The following is an 18,992-nucleotide window of genomic DNA, read 5'->3' as shown; positions in this document are numbered from 1 at the left end:
TCATTATAAATAAATATTTCTAATTCGTTAGAACAAATATGGCGTTTCTCATTAATGATAATCACGAAAATGTAATTAGAAAAATTCAAATAAGAATTTTTATCATGAAAATTTAATCTTCTCCTTGTATATTCTTGAATAAAAATCAATAGTAAAAAATTCGCAGTAGAAAAATATTTGCTTTCAATCCAACGTTACTCAAAATTTGCTTAAAATTTTTTGCATTTATTATCTTGAACTATTAAGAATATGAAAGCAGTTTTTCGTTTTTTTTTTTTTTTGAAAGTTCGAAAAGTTATTAATAACATTACAACGTCATGTTGAAGATAAAGATCAACTCTTTCTGTATACTTTGTAATAATGTCCGCGTATTGATATAATTTCAAAGAGATGTATATTTCATTAAAAATATTTTACTTTTTGAAACGTTCGTCGATGATTAATCACCGGACACATAAATAGGTTCGAAAAATACCGACATGTCAATCGACGAAGCGACCATATCCAACCATAGAAAAGAGAGGAAACTAACAAGGACGCAGGAGAGAGGGAAAATCGAGACCAATGAGATTTAATTATTAATACAAAATTTCTTCTTTCGAGTCCTTGCAGAATTTCAGCTGGTATAAAAAAAAAAAGGAAGTTCTGTAGTATCGAAACGAGAATTAAATCATGGTTGAATCATCGTGATTATATTATTATTACGTACTTTTATTATTTTCCTTTATCATTGTTATAATCGTCGACTTCGTCGCGGTGTTCTCACATTGACTCGGTTTTTTTTTTTTTTTTTTTTTCGAAATTATTGTCATCACAAACTTTTCATTATTAAATTTTGTATTATTTATCACATATCTTTCGTGAACGATTTTATATTTAACGGGAATACATTTTATTTTCGTAGTCTTTCCGACCTCTTACTTTTCTCATCCCTAGTTGCATCGCGTAAACGCTATAACCTAAGAGGAATTCAGTTAAGGGCGAATACTAATCTGTCGCATTTCAAAACTACACCACCACACAAAAACATCCTCCTATTCGATCATTCCCTTCTTCATTGTTAGATTCTGTTACTCGACCGGTCAGGACGTATCAACTTATTTTTTTGTCGTTCCCTGATCTCCCCTTATCTAGATATGTATATATTCTACTATACTAAAATCAGTCGAAGCTTTATAAAGGTGGTAGTTCTAAAACATTGACAGTGCGCGACAGTTCGCCGGCGGTAGTTCGTATTCCGCTTCGTTTTAGTTTATTCTTCGTAGTTTTTAATGAATAGTATAGTAAATCACGCGTTATAATAATAAGAAGAAAAGGAAAAAGAAAAAAAGAGCATCATAAGTTCAGATCGTACGATTTAAAATATAGAAAAAAAGAAGAAAAAGAGAAAAGAAAAGAAGGAACGGAAAATCGTGAAGCACCGCCCTTCGTTGTAAAAGTAATGGCCCCATCAAGCTTCGAGTTGATCCTCGTTGGATTCATCCTGTTGTTGCCCTTTCTCTATGAAACCAGCCGGACTTTTCGTTATTACTTCAAGTTTATCGTGTATTATGGCATTGTAACTTTCACCGCTACGATATTGATACCGATTTTTCTTCTACGACCAAGGAGTCTAAAGAATCTTGTGTTAGTACTTATTTTCGTTTATAAAAGAGATTTTTTTTTTTTTTTTTTTTTTTTTTTTTATTATTATTTTTTTTATATATTTTGAACGAATTAATCTTTTTAGTAACATTTTCACTACATTGTCGAAAAAATTTTAAATATCAGTGGTATTACTTCTTATCGTGAGATAAAAAGATTGATTGACATATTTAACGATTTTAATTGTCTCGTAATAAAGTATCGTATCGTGTATGATACACGCGATAAAATAAACAATTTTCAAATAAATTCTTAAGAAATGTGATTTAAAGTTAATATTGATAAATTTTAATTAATAACGACAGTAGCTTTCGCGCACGAGCGATACGATTCGATAAACTATAGATTACATATTTTTGTTATTTACAAGTAATCGTTTATATTTTATTTAATATGCAACATCACCAGTTCACTTTTTAATCTTATAAAAAAATTATTTATTGATTGAATATAATGAAATTGTCATGTATCGGTTTACTTTCGTGTTTACGTATTTAAGATTTGTTAATAATGTTTAATATTTAAACTATTAGTATTATTTAGCAAGGAAATACAGATTATAAGGGACAAATAATCTATTACAAATTTTATATTACAGATTATCGTCATATCTGTGTAATCATATTAGTTTTTTATTGGGATTGCGTTGGGAACTTAGAGGAAGAGAACATTTGAATCAAGATGTAGCATGTATTATAGTGGCTAATCATCAAAGTTCCTTAGATCTTTTGGGCATGTTTTATTTATGGCCGATAATGGATAGATGTACAGCAGTTGCTAAAAAAGAAGTCTTTTATGCCTGGCCTTTTGGTCTTGCTGCTTGGCTATCTGGATTAATATTTATAGATAGATTGAATTCAGAAAAAGCTCGTTCTGTTATTAATACAGCCTCTAAGCAATCAAAAGACAAAAAGGTAATTAAACACTTGTGCGAATATATATATATATAACAAAGAATCTAATCTTATAATTCTCTTATAGTTTTAATTAAAAAATTTTAGATATTTTACCAAAAAAAAAAACAGCAACTAATTTATTGAATCTTTGTAGTTCAAACTGTGGATATTTCCAGAAGGTACACGTCACAATACTGGAGAAATTCATCCGTTTAAAAAAGGTGCCTTTTATGCTGCAATCAATGCTGAGTTACCTATACTACCAGTAGTATTTTCATCTTATTATTTTTTGTCTAACGAGGAGAAGAGATTTGATTCAGGTAATTTATATTCAAAAATGCATTATATCTTAAATCGCATTAATATAAAAAATTAATAACTTATTTTACACTAAGGTCAAGTAGTCATAACAACATTACCACTTATATCCACGAAGGGATTAACTAAAGATGATGTAGAATCATTGATGGAGAAAACAAGAAATGTAATGAGCAAAGCCTTTCATGCAACTAGTACAGAGATACAACGTGCACTTCCTTCTGCTAGATCATACATAGAATGATCATTTCTTGAAGACCCAATTGACAATTCTATTTTGATCGAATTTCCGAATGAAAACCAAAGACATCTATATTCTTTTTGTCTGCATCAAATATTAATCGAATATATTTATTTTCATTGTTACATTTACAAACAAGCATTGATCATAAGCAAACAAGCATTTTATCTTAAATCCTGATAAAGGTATTGTGCGTTAATTTATTTTTTATTACTTTATATGGTTTATGTTATATGCACATATATACATATAGCATATACTAATAATTCTTTCTATTTTTTCTCATTTGCAAGTTTAGCAAAAAATTAAATATATATCAAAAGTTAATAATAATTAATTGAAATAAAACTGTAAATTTTACAAAGTAGTAAAGTAAAGCAAACATTCATTTAAATTTTATATAATTTAGTGGTACATTTTATAATAGTAATAGAAATATTAATAATTATCAATGGCTTAATAGATTACTTTACACTTTTATTATTAAAAATAAATTGTAAATATATACAAGGTGTTTACCAAGATCGTGGTATAATCTGAAGGAGAGACTTCTCTTTTAAGAAAAGTTAAAAATGTATGTAAAAAAAATTTGTTGAACTGCAGCTTTATTTTAAAAAAGAATTGACTTTAAATATTGGCCTGATATATATATATATATATAACGTATATATATTTATAATTCGCCTAAACTTTGTACTTTTATGTTAATATACAATTTACGAGTTATATATAGAAAGGATTAAAGTAAGAGATAAATTTAATAACATCTTATCTAAATGAAGATATTCAGATCTAATTTCCATAAATGAAGTCTAGATGAAAAAGTTCTGTTTTATATTTTCAAGTTACTTTTTTAATTGGAATCATTCCATTCTCAGTTGTACCACAATTTTCAGAACATCCTATGTAACTTGAAAAGCATTTTTTAATTTTGTACTATTGATTAATGGTACATAATCATGTTAAAGCAATTGTATTATTCTCATTATGCACTGGATAATATTTTTATATAATTATTTTACATTCTTCCATTTTTTATCTATCTAAGTTCCATAAATGTCAACTACATTTCCTGAATAAGTATTATTGTTATAAGTTAAGGGTATACTCATTATTAATTATTTATAAAAAAAAAAAAAAAAAAAAAAAAAAAAAAAAAATTGAAATGGCGCATTTCACATTCTATGTTTTTTTACATGTGAAATTTTGTGAATGTTTTTCACCATTCATGAATTATTTTTAAATTATAAAATCACAATCAGTTTATTGTTTTTGTCTCATAAAAAAGGGCATAGTATTATATCAATATAACGAAAAAATTTCATTTGGATAGCATAAGATACTAGTCAATATATAGTCATCACGTGCACAGCAATTTTTTAATATGTCAATACTACAATTCAAATCTGTCCAATGTGTTATTTATATAATTTTTTAAGACTGTATTCAGTTTCTGTTGCTTCCAATTTGTACCACAAATGAAAACATCGATAAAAAAATCATGATATATGTACTAGTATATATAATACATTAGTTTTTAAAGAAATGTAATTGAAAAAAATTTTTGATATTGAAATGTATACAGACATCACTATGTTTAGTTATTTCAATCTGTACTTGTATGCATAATTGGAAATAATGATTTCTTTTATGATTATTATCACACACGGTCACATGTACAGGTGACATTGATTTATTGGGGCCATAAATATTGTGATTGTCTATGCCATTTATTTAGTTACTAAGTAAAATATAATATCACATATCTGTTGATAAAATGTCTAATAACATGTCACAGTATCTAGTCTAACACTTGACTATTTTATTATATCTTTATAGGTCAACACAGTTCCAAAATAGATAATTGTAAGATTTTTTTATTTGATTCAAGGTGATATTAAAATACAATGTGTATGTAATAGAAAGAGAAAAACTTTTTTCAAGTTGTTTAAATCCATTGGACAGAGTTATTGTTTCAACATATTTTGTGAATATTTTACTCTTTAACAGAGGCAAGGTGTACATATTATCTATGAATTTAAAGCTATAAGTTTTCCACTTATATAAACACATGTAGGATATCTATACCTAATGGCCATATTAAACTTATAGTTAAATTTGTAGTTAATACTTGCAAGAATAGATATTAAATGTACTGAGAGAGAAAAAGCTATTGAGTAATTGGTTGTCAATAAATATTATGTATTTTATATTGTTGAATTGATGAACACTTTGAAAAAAATAAGTTTCTAATTCGAATGATAATTAATTATCAATTTATTATTAATGCTAATTCGCATTAATATTTTAAAGATTATTTAAAAGAAATGATTGTTTAACTATTAAAAATGTCAATATATTGTACCAAACAAAGCTCATAAATTTTTATTTTATATACATATTTCTACTTCCATAGATACACTGGATATTAAAATATGTACTACTGATATACTGTTTACAAAATTGTTAGAGGAACAAACAATGTTAAGTGCTTTTATATTTGGGATGCGCATAAAAAAAGGAAAAAAAAAAAAAGTAGATGATCATTTTATAACTAAGCGAATTATTTGAAAATCTCTTTTGTATTTTATACACTAAGATTAATAATACAGTAAGGTTAAAACTGTAAATTATAACAATGGCTTGTCATGATTGAAAAAGAAAAATAAATTGAAATGTATAGCAAACATTTCTAATGTTTTATTACTTCTTATATAATATTACATGTCATAGTTATATAAACTGACAATTACATCTTCTGTAGATATAATAATTAAAAAAATGTGGTTGTGTGTGGACACATACAAATAATTTTGTAACAGTAGAGAATGTTTTATAAATACTGAGTAGACAAATGTACTTGAAGTCCACTTGTTATGACAAACTTAGAATTAAGGAACTTTATTTTGACTATGCACAATATAAGTAGATACATATAACATATTTAGGCCTAAATTCATTTTCTAAATGAATTTTTATGATATTATAAGAAAACATAAAATACGTTTAATAAAATAGTGGTTTACAATTAATAGTCAAAACCTGACAGACCTGCTGCAGTTTTTTGTTGATTTTCAGTCCATGCTTTCGCTATCGTCTTCTTCATTTCATCATCTCCATCTTGATACATTTTTTTCATTAGATTCACTAAACTTGCACCAGGATCATCTCCCATGTCAGGAACCGATGGAGTTTTTGCTTCTTTTATTCTTTTTTCAACACCAGTTACGTGTGACCAATTTTTCGGTAATTTTTTAGCAAGATATACAATGATCATATCTGTTTTTATCTTTACATAACTCTTTTCTGTATCAATATCTTCACATAAATTATTGATTGGCAAATGATAATTCTTATTATCCAAACCAAAGATATACAAGTCCATTGATTTTTCTGTATATTTACAGGTAACATCTTTGTTTGGTAAAGTATGTACATTCTTTAATTGAACGTAAATCTTGACAACACTATTCGTTTGATCCCAGCCATAATTATTCAACTTAACTTCATAACATTTGGGAATAGAATCAATTGAGGAATTCACAGATTTAAGACATACATCTTTATTTTCTTCGATCAGTTTGGCTACCTCTGTCTGTAATCGTCTAATCTCCAAAGTAAGCATATCTTTGACTTTGGATCGTGTAGCTTGTTGTAACAAAGTGTTCAATTCTTCAATATCCAGTTTTAACTATAAAAGGAAACATGTACTTATAGGTACTTATTAATCAGTACTTTATTTTCTTTAATAAATACTCGAAAAAAAAACCATCTTTCGATTAAAACATTTAAGATGCAATATATATATTCGAATAAATCTCCATTAGATGAGATATAAAATCATATTTGAAAAAATATTGTATTTATTATGTTGTACGGTTCGAAATAGTTACATATATGTTATAAACAAAAACGTAAAAGAAAATCGCAAGTATAGAACTTACCTCGTCACTTTTCGTAGCCATAATATTAAATTTTATCGTTTACGAAAATTTGTTCGTAAAAATTTCCTTCAAATTCAATTAAATAACAGTATTATAATAATAATACAGCAAGTGTATTCACAATTTTTCAATGCTAAATGTTCGTAAAGCGTTCTTTAATTCGAGCAAATAATACGCAATAAAACGACACGTTTAGACTCGTTCGACTAAGCTAATCGCTTGCTTGCGCGGTATCTAAACTCCTGTACACACATATAGTGATAGAAACTTCTCGATTCCTTCAGAATAAAAAATTTTCTACGAGTATATTTTCTAAATTTCTGACAATATGATCTAACGCAGAGAGACGCATATAACAATAAATCAATTATTAATTATTTAATTTAGATTTGTAAAAATAAATATTTTTTTTTTTTAATTTACTAGCATCATTACCAATAATTTATTTTCGTGTATATTATCACGAATAAAATTGAAGCAACTTGAATCATCGACATGTGTATTGTTTATAAATAAGATTTATATATCGTTCGAATTTATAAATATTATTATAAATCGTAGATATTGTTAATAATATAAAAGTTATTGTTTTTATTTCTTTTTACTGTTTAAAAAAAATACGTTAGCTCCAGTTGGCTTAACTAGATTCGGCATGTTATAACGTTCTCTGATTGGTCCGTTAGTAGTCCAGTAATCCTTTGTCAGAATAATTTAGCGGATGAGATTGTTCAAATATTAAAATAAAATGGATAATTCTATTGTACCAGATCCATTAAATTTAGATACGGAAGAATTGTTCGATAAAGTTACTTGTAAACGCAGATCTTTGGTTTTTCAATCACGAACTTCAAAATTATTTATCGACGAAGGTTAGTTAACCTCAAAGTATGAGTAGTGCGTATAAATAAGTAAATAATAAGTTTCTTAAATGTTTGAATTCTTCCTCATAGAAATAGATCAAGCGAGAACTCTTGAAAACGAGGATTTTGTATCGATCAATAAATGTAAACGAAAATGTGTGGAGGATGTAACGAGAACAGAAAACTTTGATTTGCAAAAATATATACATGACCTTAAACAAGAAAGAAAATTATGGCAGTCAACGTTAAAAGAACGTAAATCAAAAAGACGCGTTCTTTCAAAACAAAAATCTGTTTTAGAAACATTAGGGGAGAATTTAGATTCCAAAGCATTATCCGATTCGGAAAGATCTTTTCTTTCAGCTTCCCCAAATTATGAATATATTTATGAAAATAGTCAGAAATTATCGGATACGGCTCTTAAAATAACCTTATTAAATGAATTAACATTTAAGTTAAATGAAAGGTTTATGACAAGGATGAAAGAGAAGCTGGATAAGACTACAAAAAAAGTTATTGAAATGTCAGGATAACAAATGTTTTAACCTAATGAGATTATGTAAATAGTAATATTTGTTTATAAATAGGATAAAACATTATGTATATAATCATATTTTACATTGGTTTATAATAGTTAAGTTAGATAGAGTATATTATTTAAAGTTTTTTTACCGATATACTTTTTTATCATGCCTTAATACTGTTAAAAGTACAATTTTGCATATGTATCATGATTTATGGTGTTTTACACAATATATCAATATACATATGAAATATAAAATGCTAAAAAAAAAAAAAAATCTAATGAATAATTAATTTCGAATATTTAAAATAATATAAACAATGTCTTTGGTAGAAAGCTTTTCTAAATGTCATCACTATGATGACAGAATTGTAACTTATTTTTACATTATCCAAATTTTTTACATTTTTTATAATATAGAGTGCATCTTAGTATTTTAGATAATGTAAAATGGAACAAAGTAACCAATAGAGCTGTCATCTATGCAAATGAAAACTTTTTCTTCTTGCTGCTTTTCTTTCCTTCTGGGCCAGGTATTCTTTTCTTGATGTACTACTATGTAATTCTAAAATATGATTTATTTTTCTTACAATTTCTTCTGCTGTCATTGAATCTGCTTCAAAATCATGATTTTTAAATGATGCTGATTGATGAAGAGAATGTGTTTGACTGGATGATGCTGTAAAAAATTAATAATGAAATATATCTATATATATATATATATTTTTTTTTTTTTGTTATATTAGTGATATTGAGCAAAAAAATGTATACCACTTAAATTGTCTAAAGTAGAAGAATGTGGTGTATAAACCAATGTAAATATTGTTTTTGATCCTTTGTTTTCAGTTATTTCACACCATGCAATGTTATCTATATGATAACTCACTGCACGTTGTCTATTCCAGAATCGACTGGCACCTTTTCCTGTTAACACTGGATCAATCTCAATCTTCTCACCCGATATTCCAAGGTGAATCTCAGTCTTTGCTCTCACTTTATTTATTATGTATACTCTGTTCATAAACATAAATATGTAATATGTTTATCATTTAGATATTCTTCAAATGCTATATGATAATAGAAATGCACCTATATGATTGATATAATGGAGCTTCCATTGCTGTTGTATGACCTTCCATCTTGGCTAAATCTTTTGCTACTTCTTCTTGTTCTTTTTCTTTGCCTTCTAATTCTTCATTGACTTCTGTTTCAATATGTTTTATTGTATTATGTCGTGCTCTATCACTTGGTTTCATTTCAACAAGACCTAATGTTGTGAATTCAAATTTGGATATTACTTCTCTTGGATCTAAACAAGGAAAGTCCCAATCTACCTCTCCATCATCTTCAGTAATATATAAACCATATTTTGTAATATCTTCCCTGTTAATTAAAGGAAAAAAAAAAAAAAAAGAAAAAAAAAGAAGAAGAGAGAAACAAGTTGCAATGCTTGTAAATATGTGTAAAACTTATAATATATTGTATAATTTCCATACTTTAAACTATGATTAGGATGTTCACTTGCATATTTATAACATATGAGCCCAATAAATTCCAATACTTTTGCTGTGGCAATAACAACAATTTGCAAAGGATAAGTTCTTTCTTCCTTAGGTAGCATACACATAAAGATTCTGTATTTTCTAATAGCAATTCCAACTTGTGCCTAAAACAATTTCAGATATAAAAATCTATATAATATAACTGATAAAATAATGATAACAAATATTTTATACATTGCCATCAAACTTTGCATATTCTGTAAAAGGATTTTGAGGTAAATTGGGACATTTCTCTATTTGTTCAGATAAAAGGGAAAGCCTTTTGCTTGTAGTTGCATTTTTTTTACGGAAGTCCTTTCTTTGAAATAATTTTGATTGTTCAGCAAGTGAAAGAAGATTTGGTTTGTGTTCCCATTTCACATGCTTAATTTTAGCTGCTTTCTTTCTTTCTAACTCCATTTTTTCTAATCTTTGAGCAGTGTTAGAACGTTGTCTATGACTAAATTCCATATCTGCCGCAATAATTCAATATATAATTTAATGATTGTATTTTTGTATATACAAAATTATCTATCGGTTAAAAAACAAATATTATACCCATTTGTATATCATATGACTCAGCTAATGCATCCAAATCTTCATCATCACTTTCTTCCATTCCAGGATAACATTGTAACGTTCCATTCGATCTAAGTTCTTTCGGTATATCTTCTCCTAACATAACCATTTCACACATACCTTTATAATAAAAAATAACATATGGTTTTAAGATGTATAAAAAGTATTATTCAATACAAAGCTATTTATATTTAGAAAATATGTAGATATTTTTATAATGATAGAATGTATAATATTAGGTTATAGCACGACTATAGCAGTGGAGCGTAAATTGTAGAAAATGATATTAAGCTATTTTCAATACAACAATATAAAAATATACCTGTGTCATCTGTGGATAAAAAACTATCTCTTATATGAGATAAAAGCCAATGTTGGTTATCATATAAGGCCATTTTTGTAGAAATATTTAAATATCTCCATAAAATAATTTTTTGATTTTAACAGAGAATTATAATTTTAGATATTGAAAACATAGATGCTTTTTATTTTCAACTATTGGCTTGAAACAATTCATGACAAATCAAAGTCGTAAGCTTTGTTAGACCTTATGTACCCAACACTACCTTAGAATCGTTAAACTTTAAGGTTACATTTCCAACACGACTAACGCCGTCTATGAATTATAAGAATAAATTATTAATAGTAAATTACTAACAGTAGGTAATATGTATTATTATTATTATTATTGTTATTATTATCATTATTTTCTACTTTATTGACGAATTATTTTCTTTATCCTATCTTTATTCGTGATATAATATGCAGATATTTCTTACACAGGATTACATATTTAATTTACAGAGAAACTTTTTAATTAATTATACGTCGTAATTATACGTCGAATATTTATAGGATAAACATTTAGAGATCTTTATTTCATAAATCTCGGATAATGTACTCTACAGTTAACCTTTGAACGTAGAAAAAGATTTTGTTAATAATTACTAAATAATATTAAAAGTCGTAAATCTAATCAGTCGTTGTACAAACAAAGAAAAGACTGTTGTTAAAGAGTATGTCTTCTTTTTCGTAAAAAAAAAGCATGTCACTATATTGCGCGAGTAAATAAACCGACGCCAAATTAAACGGAAGGTTATTACCTTCGTTTATTCTTTCTCTCTTCAAATATTATCGAGTACTTTTCTTATTTCTTTCTTTTTCTTTCTCTCTTGCTTTCTCTCTATCTTACTATCTACCTCCATCATGTAGGAACGACTACAACCAAGAACTGAAAAGCGATGACTAAGGGTACTCTCTTGATTTTGGGCTCTTTGCCAAAATGAAAAGATACGTGAGAGTATATTCGTACATAGATGTCGTCCAAAAGAAAAGGAGAAAAAAAATATTAGGAAAGATGACACGAACGAAGGATCAGCGATTAAGAAAGAAAATAAAAATTAAAAAAATTCTAACTGGCGAACGTTGTAAATTAATCGAAGAATATTCATGTTATAAATCATAGCATAAAAAATAACAATTATTTCTTATATGATAGGTAATCTATGTTTTAACAAATTTTCTATAGATCTTTTCTTACGAAATCTTACATCATTTTTTTTCCTATCAGATTTATTTATTTATTTATTTGTATTTTCTTTTTTTTTTCTTTCTCTTGATAATAAATTTATTCGTTTTAACGAATAGACGAATAAAAGACTATTAATTGAAAAATCATTAATGATTCTCGAATAAAAATGATCATCCTTTAGAAAGGATTCGTAAAGAGAATAAGACAGATATATAAACGATAAGAGCGATGAGTATAAATGATTGTGAATAAGAGATGTATACGAGTTTCTAAGGGAAAAGGTTGGCGCACCACATTTCTCCTTCACGTTCCTCTTCCCAGTCTTATATTTGAGTGGGCTTTCCTGAAAAGCTGCTTTCTAAAATATGAATTACGTTTTACAAATCTCTTCATACCTCTTCATAAGATATGAATTACATTTAACAAATTTCTTCGTGTATCGTTCTGTACATCCATTTCTGTTATTTCCATGAGATACATTTTCTTATTATTAGATCACTTTAAAACTTATACGCACGCATATATTTACATGCGATAGCATATTGCATACATATAAATCATATCTACCGAAGTATAGTTCCATAATAAAAAATTTATGTGTTCTCTTCTCACTTTTCCGTCTTTCTCTTTTAGAACTTTGTGAAAGTTCTTATCGTGCTCGCCAAGTCTTCTCGATTCAGTGTGTGTGCACATGTTATATATATATATATATATATATATATATATATATATAAGTATAACAATAATACACGAGTTATACGTGACATACAAACGACAACGATCTATTCTCACAAGGAAAGCATAACAGCGTAAGTTTCTTATGATATTTAATATTTCTCACCCTCGTATAAGGTCGTAGACTATATTTAATATCAACAAAAACAAACGTTCGACCGACTTTGATATTTATCGATCCAGTCTTCTTTCGCATTCCGACGAGTAGACATCGGAACTGTCTCCTTCGAAATACACGAGATAAATAATAATTTCGATAATTTTATAATTATTTAAACTATCTATAATGTATACGAAATACAAGAAACTAATATTTAAACAATAGTATATTCGCTTAAACATTGCATAATCCGTAACATACGTTAAATATAAAATAATCATAATTTAACTTAGAGAAACGTATCCAAAAATTGTAATTTCCGTATTATTTTTATTTATTTATATACCTTGTTATTAATTCTTATCGATTTTCTATTTAAATATCACATTTTCTATTGTACTTATGCTCGCCATTATATTCATAAATTTCTTATTTATTGTAATTTCTCTTATTAATTATTATTAGTTCTTATTTACTTTTATTTATAGAATTCAGATTTTTCCTTCATTAGAGAAAAATCGAGCTCGATTTAGATAGTTCGATCTTGCCAACTAAACCTATTGGTAGGTTATGCGTAAGTAATTTATAACCTACATAACTTATATGAATAAATAGGCGTATAGTGGGGATAGTAATTCCCTATTTTGCTTGTAGTTCACGTTTCGTCCATATCTGTCGTTGAGGTCGCATACGTTACAAACAAAAAGTAATGAGCTTATGAGAGAGAGGTTACTTTGAAAAGTTTAACTTTTTCCTGTATTCTGATTAGTTCTTAAATTCGCGCCTATACGAATCATTTTCTATGCCAATCATATAGATGACTGCGCAGTATCGTTTCTTCCTTCGTTACGATTAGTCTTTCGCGAGCGTTGATAAGAATTAATAATTAATTATCTTATGTTAATAAATTCTATCGCGATTAATATAAGTATTTTAATATTCTGTTATCGTAATTAAATAAGAGTTAACTAATCGTTTGTGTAATTGTGATTATTACGTATATACGAATAAATTGTGTGTGTCCTGAATATGCAGCGGTAACTTGGTGCGTAATATATTTTTTTCAACTTTCAGTTTTAATAATCGTGCTTTGCAAAATGTTATGATATTTTTACATTAAAAATATATATGTTATTTTTATAATATTCCATTGTAAAAAACAAAAGATATATAATCTTGAAGTATAACAAGAATTCGAGAAAACTCTTCGGCCCTGATTGGTTCTTATCATCCCGCTACTAAAATTCTTCGGCCCTGATTGGTTCTTATCATCCCGCTACTAAAATCTCCTTCGTGATTCAGTATTATAAAATTCACTTTTACATAATATCGTGTATTTGCATTATAATAATCAGTGCAAGTACTACTGTTAATATGTTAAGCAAATAGATTCTATACACATTCAATATATATTCAATATATATATATATATATACACATATATATATATGTATATATATATATATATATATATATATATACGTGTGTGTGTGTGTGCGTGCGTGTAAAATATAAATTTAATAATTTAAATTAAAAATATTAGAAAACTTCTTTTGGGATGTAGTTGAAGTTATTTACGAAGGTTATCTACGAGAAACGTGTTTTATTATATCGTTTGTTTCTATATTTAGCATTACCTTTTTATTGAATTATTAGTGGCTACGAGCGAGGTAGTGAATAATTAATTAAATATATGTTATTAAAATCAGTGATATAAAGTGAGTGTTTGGTGATTTAGTGCAGTCGAGATTCTTTGATATAGAATTATATGTATATTTACGAGTTACTAGATTCAGTGTATATAAGTGTAATCAACAATCTGGCATTTCAACATACCTTGATGTCAACATAATACAATTGCAATCTACCTTTCTACCTCAAGTGGGGATATATTGGAGCCATCGCAGAACTTCATAAGTAGTAAGTCAAAAAATCATAACCATTATAGTTATTTATTATTTTTCTCTTTATAATTTTTGTATATCTTTCTTTATCTTTGTTTCTTCATGATAATGATAATTTGAAATAAGCAATTCACAATTTAGTGCATTGTATTTTAGATTTAACTTTAACATCAATATTTGAAACTTTTCAATTTTTCGAGTTTAGTTTTAGTACATAATACGTTTATCAAATTAGAATAAATATCTGCTGAGACATTTAATCACAGACAAGATAAATCACGAGAAATATATTTATTAAAACCTAAGTGTGTTTATAACATTATTAAGTATACGTGAATATTTTTTTTTTGCAATTACTAATTAGTTATAGGAAGATAATAATTTACTCATTAATGCGTTTAATTTATAATTTTTACTACTAAACTCATTGACTGCATAATTTTATTTAAACATATACGAATATAATATACATATATCGAATATTTTATAAATTTTACTAAATGTTACTAGTTATATATATCACGACGTTTCTTCCTTTGCCGTTTATCTCTCTTTTTAACATTTATATAAAGCGTTAAGATCTTCACCTTTTAACAAAGAAGGTAGAAGATCACAAAGAAGGAATAAGAGAAAGGAGGAAGAGAAGAGAGTACGTGCGATACTGCGTTTTAGAAAGATAGGCATCTTTAAACTATGCAATGAATTATCGTAATTTCGTTCAATCCATCGAGCGACTTTTCTAGATAATAAACGACCGTCTAGAACGCATAAAGACTTGTTTCAACTGGTCGTAGATTTTTTTTGGCGCTTTATTGACAAACGTTCGAGTACCTGATATTGATCAAGGTTGAAACAAGATCATGAAATTCGTATCATTTCCATTACTATGTTTTTATTATTTTCGTGTAGCGCAATTAGATATTTTACAAATCTTTCGTTGCATATAAATAGATAAGTCTTCCGTAAAACATTTATTCTATAAGATTGTATTTATTCTATAAGACGGCAATTCTTTCACCGTATTTATTTTTTTTCTCTGCCCCGATTTTTCACCAGCATCGTTTTCTACTTTACGTTACTCTTCTTTATGTATCTCCTTTTTTCTGAAACGTTAAACTCGATGAAGCTCGTTTACATTCAAGGTAACTCCGGTATGCCACTTTTTCGCGCACTTTCCGCCACTTATTCCACACAAACTTTTTTCCTTCGTATTACGCGTTTATACAATCTACTTCGTTTTATTTTTCTTTTTCTTTCTGTTTTTTTTTGTTTTTGTTAATCTCTTTTTTTCTTTCTTTTTCTTTTTTTTTTAAATCGTCGATTACGCGTCTCTTTTTCAAAATCTGTGATTGCATGTGGTCTCATTGTCTGCTTGTGATTTCACAGTAGATTGCACTGTCGTTTGATTAGAATTTAGCATACTAATCGACTCTTTTTACTTATCTTCCCTTTTTATCTTTGAGAACATTCCTTTGTCACATCTTTTTTTTTTTCTTTTCTTTTCTCTCTCTCTCTCTCTTTCTTTTTTTTTTATTTCCTTCCTCCCATTCTGCATCGCTTTTTTCTCATTAATTTATGGCCTTTTTATGGCCATTATTACTCTCTTCCATCTTTCGCGTGATCTTTCCATTCTCTTCGGTTGCCCTTAAAAATGTCATAATTAGATATCAGAGTTGATAAATCTAGAATAGAATATATCACAGCTTTTTTTCTTTATCCTCATCTTGTATGAAGATATCGTAATTGAGTAATCATTTTTAAATGAGCTTTCATGGTAGTTGCCAGTAAAAGTATGTAGAAAAAAAGGAACGGTAAAGTCCGTATCGAAGTCTAAAGCTTTCGATATTTTTTTCACTTTACTTTTGTTCGCAGATTTTTTTACTTCCGTCATATTTCACGCGCTAATTAAAAGATCCTGTTATCTTATTTCTCCTTTACATTTACGACGAACGTTAGGTATTTACGTAGACCAGCTTTGCATTCCTTTTCGCGAATTCAAGTTGTTTTCATTCTATTTTCCTCGTTTCCTTTTTTTTCTTATTTTCTCTTGTCGAGTTTTCTTACGTTATATATATATATATATATATATATATATATATATATCCTTTCGAATTGTTTATGCTTTTCTATTTTTCACGCAACGCTCCCCTTTTAAACATGCACAATATAGAAGTATTCTTCTTCTACGTTTGTTTTCCTCTCTTCCTGGCATTGTTCCCTCAAAACTCCCTCTCCCTTTGTGAAAACGTAACTCGTACGCTAATTAACGATCTCGTTATCTTCGCGAGTGATTGAGCACGCGGGGAATCTTTCGCATCAATTTCATATAACGCGATCTGTGCATGAGAAACATTATTTTTCGTTCCTTCCTTTCTTCCTTCCTTCCTTATTTTGTCCCTTCGTTTTCTTCGCTTTCTTGGCCTTTCGCATTTATAACTCTTATTGTTGTCCATTGCACGATCGGGGAAGAATAATTGCTTCGTATTTCTAAGTATTCGAATATTTATTTTGCGAGCAAAAGAAATAAGGAAGGAAGTTTCATTCAAAAAAAAAAAAAAAAAAAAGAGAGAGAGAGAGAGAGAGAAAACGGAAAAATTTTCTTTGATAAATGAAAGATAAAAAATTAGTACTCGTTTTTTGATCCCTTTGCGTATTTTATTATCATTGTTTCAAAGATTAAGTCAATTCGATCGAATTTCACTTAAAGATAAAGAAAATAAAAGATTTCGTTGATCGATGCATTTTTTGATTTGAAATCTCATTGAATAGAGAGACCTAATAGATTCGAAACCTCAGCGACATCATTTTGAAGCATAGCAGTGGCTCGAACGGTACTGCAGCTTTGGATCTGCAACGTTGAAGATGCGGTACGGCCCGTTTGAATCGTGCATGCGCAACATATTAGTGCACATGCGCAAGCTATCTGTCTTATATCTATAAGGGTAGCTACCCTCGTCGAGGTCGGACAGTTCTTGCCCGTCCAGGATCGGCTCGTGATCGGGAAGTAGTTGTTCGTGATTTGCATCGAGAGGCTGCGCACACATAGTTTCCTTCTCTCACGTTTTCTTCAATGACGCGTCATAACACAAAGGCACGACTACCTGTCGTGATGGCAAATACGCGGGAATAGCCTAAAGAGAAGAGGCTTTATAGAGAAAAAAAGAAAAATAAAAAATAAATAAATAAATAAATAAAAAAATAAATAAATAAAAAATAAAAATCTGAAGAAGAAAAAGAAAGAAAAGGAATAAATAAATGAACAAGTAAATAAAAACGCTTCCTACAAATGTAAAAAAAAAAAAAAGATATTTATCTATGAATAAAAGTGTCTGAAACACGTGAGAAGAATAATCTTATCGAGTAAGAGAATGAACAACATTTCAATTTGTTCGTAACATATTCGAAAAGCCTCTTCTCGGTGAGAAAACAATGACATTGACTTATTTTTCAAAGTGATCGATTAATTTAGCGTACGTTTGTTATAACAGATTTGAAAATTAATTTATCGTGAATATTGTGAAAGGGACTTTGCTAATTAATTAGATCGATATTTGTTGATAATGAGGCATGATGTGTAATTAATATATGTTTATCGTTGGTACCTTCCTAGTCCAATTTAATTTAAAATCCAATCGCATCGTTTCTGGTCATTGCCAATAACGATTGTTACATTCGAATTTATTAACTTTATTAAACCAGTAATTATTTGATGTCACGTATGGAGATAGTAGTACTAAATCGAAGATTTAATTTTGATCCTTACCAACAGTAACATATAAAAGTTAACATGTGTGTTCGTATATGTATATAGAGAAATATACATATATGTATATGTGTGTGTAAATATAGTAAACTCAGTCAGTATCTGTTAGAAGGGCATTATACTCCATGTTGGATTACTGGACTTTTTGTACAGTGACTGCACGAAAGGATCCCTCTTAAAATTAGTCTTTGGAAAAGGAAATACTTATGAATTGGCAAACATCTCTTTAGAGTGGATCGAGGATTCGTCAGAGTAGAACTCTTCTCAAGGCTCGTATATCGTAACAGTCGTATATTTACTTTAATTAACGAGTTCTAACTTATTCGCGTGTTGATTCGTACAAATTAATGAGAATCGGTAGATTTTACAGTTTCGATATCCGCTCTTTAGTATGTATTATATTTTAAGAAAAC

General features: G+C 28.0%; 4 protein-coding genes across 8 annotated transcripts; 2 read left to right on the top strand and 2 right to left on the bottom strand.

The window, feature by feature from the left end:
- The first annotated feature begins 803 nt into the window (after positions 1-803).
- Positions 804-5,788, top strand: LOC122629211 (1-acyl-sn-glycerol-3-phosphate acyltransferase alpha). The gene is made up of 4 exons (XM_043812364.1): positions 804-1,626; positions 2,243-2,558; positions 2,695-2,860; positions 2,936-5,788. The coding sequence occupies exons 1-4, from the start codon at positions 1,442-1,444 to the stop codon at positions 3,100-3,102; spliced, it is 834 nt and encodes a 277-aa protein (XP_043668299.1). The 5' UTR covers positions 804-1,441; the 3' UTR covers positions 3,103-5,788.
- Positions 5,776-7,353, bottom strand: LOC122629212 (calcyclin-binding protein). The gene is made up of 2 exons (XM_043812365.1): positions 7,044-7,353; positions 5,776-6,790 (listed from the first exon to the last, which is right to left on the bottom strand). Exons 1-2 carry the CDS (start codon positions 7,062-7,064, stop codon positions 6,128-6,130), a joined length of 684 nt encoding a protein of 227 aa, XP_043668300.1. The 5' UTR covers positions 7,065-7,353; the 3' UTR covers positions 5,776-6,127.
- A 364-nt stretch (positions 7,354-7,717) lies between these two features.
- LOC122629213 lies at positions 7,718-9,821 on the top strand. 5 transcript variants are annotated; one of them, XR_006327206.1, is made up of 4 exons: positions 7,718-7,912; positions 7,994-8,959; positions 9,332-9,396; positions 9,480-9,821. XR_006327206.1 is itself a non-coding variant. In XM_043812367.1 (2 exons), exons 1-2 carry the CDS (start codon positions 7,789-7,791, stop codon positions 8,434-8,436), a joined length of 567 nt encoding a protein of 188 aa, XP_043668302.1. In that variant the 5' UTR covers positions 7,718-7,788; the 3' UTR covers positions 8,437-9,149. The 5 variants fall into 5 exon arrangements, 1 of the variants encoding a protein (XP_043668302.1); XR_006327204.1 differs by having other exon boundaries at positions 9,173-9,396; XR_006327205.1 differs by having other exon boundaries at positions 9,332-9,821.
- On the bottom strand, positions 8,882-11,125 carry LOC122629210 (target of rapamycin complex 2 subunit MAPKAP1). The gene is made up of 7 exons (XM_043812363.1): positions 10,869-11,125; positions 10,526-10,666; positions 10,163-10,440; positions 9,923-10,092; positions 9,516-9,809; positions 9,198-9,439; positions 8,882-9,105 (listed from the first exon to the last, which is right to left on the bottom strand). Exons 1-7 carry the CDS (start codon positions 10,939-10,941, stop codon positions 8,903-8,905), a joined length of 1,401 nt encoding a protein of 466 aa, XP_043668298.1. The 5' UTR covers positions 10,942-11,125; the 3' UTR covers positions 8,882-8,902.
- Between the last annotated feature and the right edge of the window lie 7,867 nt (positions 11,126-18,992).

The sequence above is a fragment of the Vespula pensylvanica genome, chromosome 5 (assembly GCF_014466175.1).
Source record: "Vespula pensylvanica isolate Volc-1 chromosome 5, ASM1446617v1, whole genome shotgun sequence".
Lineage (NCBI taxonomy): Eukaryota > Metazoa > Arthropoda > Insecta > Hymenoptera > Vespidae > Vespula > Vespula pensylvanica.
The sequence above is the reverse complement of the archived record's forward strand: the minus strand, read 5'-3'. Positions and strand labels throughout refer to the sequence as shown.

What these genes read in the sequence shown, in the direction of transcription:
- LOC122629211 (XM_043812364.1), top strand. Translation starts at nt 1,442, where the DNA reads ATGGCCCCATCAAGCTTCGAGTTGATCCTCGTTGGATTCATCCTGTTG. An exon ending in AGGAGTCTAAAGAATCTTGT is followed by an intron (nt 1,627 to 2,242) that starts GTTAGTACTTAT and finishes TTTATATTACAG; the next exon opens with ATTATCGTCATATCTGTGTA. An exon ending in AGCAATCAAAAGACAAAAAG is followed by an intron (nt 2,559 to 2,694) that starts GTAATTAAACAC and finishes GAATCTTTGTAG; the next exon opens with TTCAAACTGTGGATATTTCC.
- LOC122629212 (XM_043812365.1), bottom strand. Translation starts at nt 7,064, where the DNA reads ATGGCTACGAAAAGTGACGAG. An exon ending in TGGCTACGAAAAGTGACGAG is followed by an intron (nt 6,791 to 7,043) that starts GTAAGTTCTATA and finishes TTCCTTTTATAG; the next exon opens with TTAAAACTGGATATTGAAGA.
- LOC122629213 (XM_043812367.1), top strand. Translation starts at nt 7,789, where the DNA reads ATGGATAATTCTATTGTACCAGATCCATTAAATTTAGATACGGAAGAA. An exon ending in AAAATTATTTATCGACGAAG is followed by an intron (nt 7,913 to 7,993) that starts GTTAGTTAACCT and finishes TCTTCCTCATAG; the next exon opens with AAATAGATCAAGCGAGAACT.
- LOC122629210 (XM_043812363.1), bottom strand. Translation starts at nt 10,941, where the DNA reads ATGGCCTTATATGATAACCAACATTGGCTTTTATCTCATATAAGAGAT. An exon ending in TTTATCCACAGATGACACAG is followed by an intron (nt 10,667 to 10,868) that starts GTATATTTTTAT and finishes TTTATTATAAAG; the next exon opens with GTATGTGTGAAATGGTTATG. An exon ending in GTCATATGATATACAAATGG is followed by an intron (nt 10,441 to 10,525) that starts GTATAATATTTG and finishes TTATTGCGGCAG; the next exon opens with ATATGGAATTTAGTCATAGA.